Source organism: Agelaius phoeniceus, chromosome 1, assembly GCF_051311805.1.
Source record: "Agelaius phoeniceus isolate bAgePho1 chromosome 1, bAgePho1.hap1, whole genome shotgun sequence".
In the NCBI taxonomy this organism is placed as follows: domain Eukaryota; kingdom Metazoa; phylum Chordata; class Aves; order Passeriformes; family Icteridae; genus Agelaius; species Agelaius phoeniceus.
In genome coordinates this window covers 106051044-106061168 of record NC_135265.1, presented here as the reverse complement: position 1 = coordinate 106061168, position 10125 = coordinate 106051044, and the positions used below count along the sequence as shown (strand labels likewise).

Genomic DNA, 10125 nt, shown 5'->3' with positions numbered 1-10125 from the left:
CAGGAGATACTAATGATTAAATATTCAGAGAAGAATCAGTGTCTTCTGACTAGCAGAGATTACACATAGAAAGATTTTAGAGGACACCATGTTAGGAACAATTGCAATCAGACACTGGTCGGGATGCAAAATAACACTGGGACATGGGAGAAGCTGAGATGAACATGATGAGACACGATAAACTCAAGTGACAAGGACTACCCTTAGTGAGCAGCAAATGTGCCAATAAAATATGAAGCAGGCAGCTAATGACATGGCATGGCATGAAAGGAACATGGCTTTGGAAGCTCAGGTCAGGGTGACACTGCTGGACGTGGAAGGTGAGCTGTGCATGGGGCATGGCACTGCAGGGCCACCACAGCAGGGGAGACAAGGGAGGCTGGCACAGGGGCTTTGGGATATCCCAGCTGGGGGGATCCAGTGCCAGATGCGTGTGGCCTGCCAGGCCCAGCTGAAGGCTTTGGTCTTGTTCAGCTCCGAAATGGGGTGCCTGAGGCTACAGAGAAAGGGAGAAAGATGACAAATGTCAGCAAGACTTTCCAGCACGGGATGAGCCTGGAGAGAGCTTATGTGCCCTAGAGCAAAACAAAGTCACAGAATCACACAGTCAATCAAGTCCAAAAAGACTTAAGCTCCTCTGAGCTCTTTGGGTTCAATCTTGGACGGAACACCATCCTGTCTGCTAGAACACGGCACTACGTGCCACCACCTCTTTCCTCAAACACCTCCAGGAACGGGGGCTCAACCACCCCCCAGGGCAGCCCATTCTGATATGTGATCAACCTTTCTGTGAAGGAACTCTTCCTGATATCCAACCGAAAGGAGCCGGTGTGGTTCGGGGCACTGGCTCGGGCCAGCCCTCCCTCAGGGGGAGCAGCTCCGTGCAGAACCACAGCAGGCGGGCGGCTGCGGATACGGCGGCGCTGAAGACCCCCGGGGACTGGAAGTGGAAAGGGAGGGGGATAGGGAAGGGGACGGCCGAGGGAGGAGGTGGCGGTGGTGCCGCTCCGCCCCGCCCGCCCCTCGGCACCGTTTGGCGGGAACTCCGAGCTTGCTTTGGCGGGAACTCCGGGCTTTGGCGGGCTCGGGAGAGGAGCGCATCCGGAGCCCAGAAGCCGCTCGCCAGCCATGCCCGCCGACGGGGATCTGCTGAGCGGCCCCGCCGCCTGCCCGGAGCCCGGCGAGCAGCAGTACCTGCAGCAGGTGCGGCACATCCTGCAGCACGGCCACCGGAGAGAGGATCGCACCGGCACCGGCACCATCTCCGTGTTCGGCATGCAGGCGCGGTACAGCCTCAGAGGTGGGCACCGCCGGGACCCCGGCCCCTGAGCTTGCTCCCTCCCCGTGCTCCTGCCCCTGCTCCTCCTCCCTGTCCCTGCTCCTGTCCCTGCCCTGAGCCGCGCTGAGTGTGCGGGTCTCACACGCCGGGCCTGTCCCACTCCCTCCCACCTCCCAGAGGGTTCTGACCATGGGAGCTACACGTCCTAACTCCTTATTTCATATCCCACCCTCACAATGTCAGGCGGTGGCATTGTGCTCTGTGTGGGGAAAGTCTGTTCACCCTGGCAAAGGCTGGTCCCCACTGACACTGTGGAACTCTTTTCCAGATCAGTTTCCACTGCTGACAACGAAGAGGGTGTTCTGGAAGGGAGTGCTGGAGGAGCTGCTGTGGTTCATCAAGGTTCGGTATTTGGGTGTCTCTGTGGGTGGGGGGCCTGAGAGTGGCATAAACAGAACCAACTGCTGGGCAGTGGATTAAGGCACTTGGGTAACTCCAGATGCTTCTGTTCCTATTACAGAAGTGCAACTCCGTAATACTGTGACCACACATGGAAGGCCATTATCTTCAAGGCATTCTGCTATTTAGTACAGACTATTGCTACCAGTGCAATCAGAACAGTTTCTTTTCTTCTTAAGAGAGAAAATTTGAAGTAGTGAGGGCTTGGACTAATTTGAAGATACTCCACAGCTGTAAAGCCTAATGCAGTCTCTTTTCTTTGTGTTTTAATCAGAAATAATAATATGAGACAGCTAATAAGCAATTTAATGATCTGCTTTTTAATATTGAGGTAGCTTGATTTGAACAGAAACAAGCAGTGTGGAACCACAGGTGAAGTAAGACTGATGTAAATGCTAGACTTTTTAATAGCAAAAAAATGAGATCTAGTAGAGCAAATAGCTGTACCTAGTATAATAAAATTCAACTATAGTTAGTTCATTACAATGTAAGTGTTGCTTTCTCTGTTGTGATATTTTGCAAGTATGGGAGAATTTACATAAGCATTTGCTAGATAGCAGGACTCAAATACAAATTGATTTTTTAAAAGCTTTTAGTTTTGTTTGGTTTTGTTTTTGCTTGTTTTGGCGGTAGGGGGGGTTGGTTGTTTTTTTTATGTAAAAGACCAGACACTCCCCAAACCAGCATAATTTCTGTGTTGGATTTTTGAGTGTGATGATTTGGACAGGATTCAGTGACATTTTTCTGGGTTATTTTCTCTTTTTTTTTCATTTTAACAAAAGGATTTTTAAGACCTTAAGCTTATTATAGGTGGCTTGGAAAAGGCCGTGCCTAGTCCATACATTTTTTGTTAGCCTATTTTCATCAATCTGTAAAGTAACATCTTGTTCTCTGCAAATATGAAATGACATTCCACAGCTGAACTTGAGGCTGTTTGTGCATTCACAAAGTGTGAGAATCCTGAGTTAAACAACAGCAGCATGGCACTTCAAACTCCATCCCAGTGTGTTGCTCACAAGTTTAGTTCTGTCCGTGTGCAAGGACCTCATGCAGTACAACAATTACACTGTTCATCCTTTATGAGTGGAGAAATACTGTGGACTAGCAAACTTAACACAACTGTTCTAAATCATGCCCTCTCTGTTGGAGTTAGGATGCAGACTTCTCACTGTGTTTTGTAGGGTTCTACAAATGCCAAAGAGCTCTCTGCAAAAGGTGTGAAGATTTGGGATGCTAATGGGTCACGTGAGTTCCTGGATAAGCAGGGTTTCAGCACCAGAGAGGAGGGTGATTTGGGACCAGTGTATGGTTTCCAGTGGAGGCATTTTGGAGCAGAATACAAAGATATGCATACAGGTAATCACATTCAAATACAGTCTTGAGTGCTCAGTGAGACAGCTGTGACACATCACTTCCAGAAGCCTGTGTGGAATGGAATGTTCTTAACCATACAGAGCAAGCTGATAGCCAGAATAAAGAGTGTTTGAAAGAGTTAATTTAACTTTTCTTCCTTACTCAATCTTAATTATCCTGAAAGATGTAGCTTTGTATACTATAGTTTGGTATTTGTGGAACAGATGAGTCACAAGGCACACACTGTTACTCTGTTACCTAGAGCAGATGTGGTTGCTGATAGCTGGAAGGATGTGTGTGCTGCAGTCCAGAAACCTGAGCTAGCTCCATTTGATAACAGAACACAGGCTTCCATCTCTGTATACTAGTGCAGGGTCCATGAAATTGTTGTGCTGGGAAGAACTGGCATCAGTACACTGCATTCACTGGTGGCAGTGAAGAGAAAGATTTTTCCGTTCTGCATCTGGAGCAAAGTAGGGTGTTTCCACAGCTGATGATGCTGTGGGCAGAACAGCTGTGACAAGTTGTGATGTGATGCAGTACCTGTTGGTATTTTCAGTGGTTTATTAAACTGACTCTCAAATTCCTCTTTTCCAAGTTTCTGGAAGAGAGGTTATAGAAAATGCTTAGAGGACTGCCATTAAGAAAAAGGTATCAAAAATCAGATTGTCACTATCTGGTGTGATTCTTTTTTAACGTGGATTAACAACATGGTTAGTTATCTAGGTGAGGTTTCTTGGTTTTTTGTTTTGTTTTCAGTACAGCCTCAAATTGCAGCTCACATGAATTGCTGATATTAGACTTAGTATTGGCATGTTGGCCACTAGCAGAATACATTTTTATGGTAACACAAATGATGCAAATTGTGAACTGGCAAATCTGAAAACTTACAGTTTCTCATCTTAAAAAGTCTAAGGCTCAACATAGCATGGAAGAAAAGAACAAGATAAATTCCCATAGTTTTCCTCACAAACAGATTTCCTTAAGTTTCATTACTAATGGATAGGTAAGTGGCTTCAGGAACTAACATAACCATTTGACAAGGCTTCCGGCACGGTACTGCTGGCAGAAGAGTTCCCTGAGATGCTAATTGTGTATTACTACCTTGTTTGCCAGCTTGGGTCTCCCTGTAACCATAATTTGGTGTTGCTGCAAAAAGAGTTATTAGAAAAAAGTAGTTACCAGCCATGCTGATTGATTGGGATGAGTCAGAACAATGATTAACAACTAATGACTTTTTTATTCTGAAATGCATTCTAATAATCAGTTAATTTCAGAAAATGTCTTCCACAACTGATATTGAGCCTAAAATTCAGCCTGTGTCATTGGGTGAAATGTAATATCCTGTGCTACACATGATTTTAAAGTTCCTTTCTGGAGCTAAATGCTATGTAAATTTAGTTTTCATACATGACCTTGAGAGTGCTAGATGGATCCATTTATTCATCTGTCAAAAACTCTCTACTTTTGAGTGTGTAAAGAATGCTGGCACACTGGTCTGGGCATAATTTTTTTTTTCTGTATAAGAAGGAGCACTGTAGCATGCAAATTGAATGTTTAGAAAGACATTTTAATCCAGAAATGCAATAAGCAAATGAGTCTAAATATTGTGACTTAACTAGGTTGTAATATTTTGTCCATTCCAGTACAGCTTTTGTCCTATTTAGATAACAAGTCATCATGAGTGATAAAATATTTGTCCTGCTAGTTTTTTGTATTGCAACTTCTGTTTCTTGGGGTTTAGTGATTATACAGAATTTTAGTTGGTCTTAAATCAAGTGGTTGAAAATGGAATAAAAAGGAATGGTCCTATTTCAGTGGGTGCTAAAGGTACTCAAAGCACGCAAAAGAATTGGGGGGACACACAGAAATATAATCATGAGAATTTTACAATTTTACAATTAGGAGCATCCTAAGAAGGACCAAGAACAGCCTATGTTTGGATGGTGCCAACTTATTGATCAGTTTCAAAGTTGCAATAAAATCTTCAGAGGTTGTCGTTTGGGTATCACTTTTCAGTGGGACATGGGCTGGGTGATAAAAAGTATCATGGCTTGAATCTGTCTGGTTTAGATCTTATTTGTTCTATTTCTTCAGATTACTCCAACCAAGGAGTTGATCAGTTGCAAAAAGTGATTGAAACGATCAAAACCAATCCAGATGACAGAAGAATCATTATGTGTGCTTGGAATCCCAAAGGTATTCAACAGCTGGCATAAAGTGAATGGGGTTGCACATTATATTGCTGTGTGCTAAATTATGTTCTGTTCCCTTGTCAACAGTCAGTTCCATTCGGTGTCCTTGTTCATTCTTTATAAAACTACCAGGAGTGCAGTAAAAATGGTCAGGAGTTATAATCTTAATTCTCTTTCTACTTTATCCTCATGTTCAGACCTCAAAAATAATGAACCATTTCTTCAAAGTTTTTCTCTCTTGGTTAAAATGAGGGATACACCAGTGTCCTTGACATACAGTCTATTCAAGACAGTAACTCTTATTTTAAAAAGGTAAAAAACCCAAACCATAAAAACTATATTAAAGCAATGTGTCTGGCTTTTAGTCATGTAATCTCTTGTAAACATAACCCTTAAAACTAGAGAACAAAAATATTATTTGTGTTGTAATCTTTTCCTTGAACATGGGATCATATGGTGAACCTGTATCATACAAATGATAGGGTCTATTTATACATAGATATCCATTCGCTCTGTAGGGACTTCTAAACAAGAGCTACTGTAAGAGAATGTTTAACTTTCACCAGTGATAGACCTGTGCTCCAAAAAAATCACACAGCATTTTCCACTGCTGTGTGAAAGGGTATGCCACATGCTATTGCTGTTATTTTCAAGGCTAAACATTCTCAGAAAATATCTGGTGAAAGTTTTCCTTGCCAAGCTGTAATTTTACTCTCTGCACTTTTTAGGCATAGAAAAACAACCAGATCTTCTGGTTTCTACTTTTTTTTAAATGATCATTACGTTTATATCTCAACAAACACATTGCAATGGGAAGAGAGTAAGATGCAGGAGTTGGAATTTGCTTTAGGGTATATGCTTAATTTTAGTCTTAATGTCTTCCTTTAGGGAATTCAGCTGCCTAACCAAGGTGAGTAGAAACAAACTGCTGTGCAACATTATGGCATAAGTCTTCTGTGGAATATCTGTTTATGACTTTCTGGTCATACAACCCAGGAGACAGCTTGTCATGCCACGGACTTAATTGCTTGAGCAGCATGTGCTTATAAACAGGAGAAAAAGCAACAGAATGGCAGTGCAGTTGGCACTCTACTGTATGTCATTACATGGTTGTTTAAGTTTTGCATCTTCTACATTCATAACACACTAATGCTGTTACTGTTTTCTCCCCCACCTCACCTTCTGTACTTCAATTCCTAGATATTTCCCTGATGGCTTTGCCTCCATGCCATGCCCTTTGCCAGTTCTATGTTCTAAATGGTGAATTGTCTTGCCAACTCTATCAGAGGTCTGGAGACATGGGACTAGGAGTGCCTTTTAATATTGCCAGCTATTCACTGCTTACATACATGATTGCCCATGTCACAGGGCTGAAGGTAGGCTATTTAATAATTTCATTTATTCTTGTCTGAGAAATGAGGGACTAAAAGATAAGTCTCTTCATGTCATGTCCAAGAAAAACTGGAATGAGCATACTGTTTGAAATCTTGCTGAAATGCATGTAAAGAGAGCCCTGTGAAATTATGTGAATTGCCTCTGGTTTGTATGGGCAGTTAGAATCAGCAAGGTAAGAATTGTAAAATTCAGGTTAAGCAGAAGATTCTTTCATTCCTTGAATCTGTCAAGACTGACCTGTTCACTAGTCTTAGAAATCTCAACTGAGTACTTGTCCTCATGGGGTAGTAATCTACAAGTGATGAGATTTTGTAGTGTGTCTTTATTGGAAGTGAGCAGTAGCTCAGCAGTTGCTGTCAAGGTTCTAATTTGGATAATCTGTCCATCTAACTTCCAGCTATAACTAATCTAACTTCAGCTGTGCATTTCTTTGATTTCTTACTGTAGATGCTTACATGTAGATGAGTGGTAATATGTGCTCAAGTAGCTCCTGCCCTGACTTCAGAGCTGTATTTTGTAATTTGGCAGAGAAACTTAAATGCACGATGGTCTTGTATAAGAAAACCCCTTTCCTTTAGGGCATGTAAAAAATTATACTAGAAAGGCCTTCAGTGCCTAATCCTCCTGCCACCAGCAACATGAAGTGGAACTTCTTAAAACAGGGCAATGGGGAAGAATCAGACTTCACAGCAACGACAGAAATTAGTCCAAGCTACTAAAAAATGTGAAGTTTAACGTTACGTCCAGCTGTCACCTCTCAGCCACTTCCTCTCATGGCTTTGGTGGTTTTCAGTGTAACACATCTGGGGGCTGATCAACATTGGTCAGAGGCCAGTAAAAGAGCTGATGAAACTTCCCCATGTGAAATTCCATTGCTCAGGGGTTGCTAAGTCACAGAACCTGCAAGCTCTGGGTGCTTGCCTGTGCCTGACACCTCCACTGCTATTTAGTGGTGGCTGAAGCAGCTGCTCTGAAGCCAGCTTTGGCGAGTTGTACTTACTAGAAGTGGACTGGAAAAGCTGGATGTCACTGCTGCACCTGTTTCTGTGTCAGTGGGCAGATCAGTATGGCTCCATTCATTTACTAAAGCTACTGTCATAGCAGGATTTGAAAGATAAATGTTTTGATAAGCTAGTGGAAATTTCATTATCTTTTCCATTAATTATGCATTAGTCAGAGAAGCTTGTGCCCTTCACATCTCTCAAGCAGCAGCAATTCCACACTAGCCAGGTGCTGAGAATCAATACTGTAAGCATTGTAATGTTTTGCTTTCTTAGAACCTGACTGTTTGAAAACCACATGTATTCTTCATTCTTCTCAGCCTGGAGAGTTCATACACACCTTAGGAGATGCTCACATATATCTGAACCATGTGGAACCTCTAAAAGTCCAAGTAAGTACTTTGTACTCTATCCTATTATCTTCCACAGTGCCTTGATTTAAAATATCAATTACCTTGATATTTTAAATATCCTTTTTGCAGATATTAATTTTTGTGGCTTTTTTTCCATTTCTATTCTAATAACTGTAGTACCTTAACATCTGTTCAACTGCATTTCTGTTTGCAAACAGAAATACAATACAAGCATGATTGAAATGTACATCTGTGTACTGTTCTAAAACAAGTTGGAGAGCCAGAATCTGCACTTTTAACTTCAAAAATAATTCCATAATTCCACCTAGTCCCAATAATACAAAATAAAATGTCTTTGTAATATATCAGAAAAGGATCACTTAAAATTCACAGAGTTAATCAGTAATACTATTTGGCTGAGAAAGGCTATATTTTCTTCAGGAAGTAATTTGTTGCAGTAGGATAAAATCAGTGTTTGATTTGATTAGACTAAGCTTGAGCTGAATGTCCTCATTATTGGTATGGTTCAAAACCATCCAGAGAAGTAGTTATTGATTCAGACTTAACAATGAGAAGTGAGAAGCTGTAGAATATTTGCTGCATGTTTGGGTCAGATTTTCCAATTTCCATGGAAGGAATATAATCTATAACCACCAGAATTTATTTGCCATCTGAAAGTACTTGCAGTGCATTTGGATGATCAGGGAATTCACCTGAAATTGATGCTACTGCTCCCTGTGAAAATACTAAGGTAGATTCTATCTAAGTGTCTTGGGATTTTCTTCAATTTTTTTTTTCTGAGTGTAAATCTTCTTGGTGGGAAGGGAAAACCTACATAGTGTAATCTGATTTGAGATTGAGAACACAGAGTCTCTGCTTTCAAGTATTAGCTTTATACGGTAAGCTTGCTTTTATTTCAGCTTCAGAGGGAGCCAAGACCTTTCCCCAAACTCAGAATTCTTTGTGAGATTAAAGACATCAGCGACTTCAAGGCAGAAGACTTCCAGATTGAAGATTATAATCCTCATCCACCTATTAAAATGGAGATGGCTGTCTGATGCTATAAACCAGCATTAAATATTAATGTGGAAATGTACCTAAGGTACTTAGTTTCTCTAAAGTGGTGGGGCTTTTGTATACTTCAAAAGGTATTTGCTTTATTGTTAAATAAAGCAAATTGTTGTACAGGACAGGTGATTATTCCTGATATGCCATGCAGATGCTAACCCAGTTTTAAGTTGTTAGAGAGCTGCTTTTCTACATGTTGTTTCAGGTGCCAGTGGCCATTTCTGTTACCATTCAGCTACTGTGTGTGAGTAGCACGGGCTTACATGCTTGATTTGGTGCTGAAAATAAGAAATTCTGTGTGTGATTGAGGATTCCTTCAGGGTGGAAGAAATTGTTAAATATATTCTAAAGAGTGTATGTTTAATAAAGCTTTTTTTAAAAAATCTTCTGGAAGGCATGATGCATATTTAATTCTGGTGTGGTTTTTTATAGTTAGTAGTAAAAAAGGGTTGGAAAGCAAAATGTCTTGGAGGGTAACATCTGGCCAGGAAAAACAAACTTCCCATAGTCTTCACAGATGAACTATCAGGAAGGCATAAGATTTTAATGGAAGCTTGCTGGAACTGCAATCTCTACATAATGTCTCTGCAGCAGCAATTTTTTTATTTTTTATTCCTCAACCCTACATAAATTAATAATTTGATATAAATCAAAGATAGTTGCAGTTAAACAGAGGTTACCAGATAATATTAGTAATCAGCTGTCTGTCATCATTTAAAACCAGATCCCACAAACATATGGACTAATTTTGCAGCCTGGAGCAGTAAAACCTAGAGATCATAGTATTTTTAGCAATAGAGTTCATGAATTAAATTCTAGCAGAATTCAGCTTTCAAGTCTCCTTATCCTTGTACCTTCTGCAGTAACACATTTAATTCCTCTTCAGCAATTTAATAATGAGTAGATACGTGGTTGATGTTCATAGGATAGGCAGTACATATTTGAACATGTAGAAAAATGCATAGTAATTTTTTGAATTAAATTTTAAAGTCAATAAACTGGTAAATATTGGAAAAGTGTAC

The 10125-nt window shown here is 41.0% G+C and overlaps 1 protein-coding gene across 1 annotated transcript; it reads left to right on the top strand.

The window, feature by feature from the left end:
* Positions 1-1024: 1024 nt before the first annotated feature.
* Positions 1025-9199, top strand: TYMS (thymidylate synthetase). The gene is made up of 7 exons (XM_054642012.2): positions 1025-1300; positions 1608-1681; positions 2920-3094; positions 5189-5290; positions 6487-6662; positions 8003-8074; positions 8956-9199. The coding sequence occupies exons 1-7, from the start codon at positions 1129-1131 to the stop codon at positions 9091-9093; spliced, it is 909 nt and encodes a 302-aa protein (XP_054497987.1). The 5' UTR covers positions 1025-1128; the 3' UTR covers positions 9094-9199.
* Positions 9200-10125: the final 926 nt, after the last annotated feature.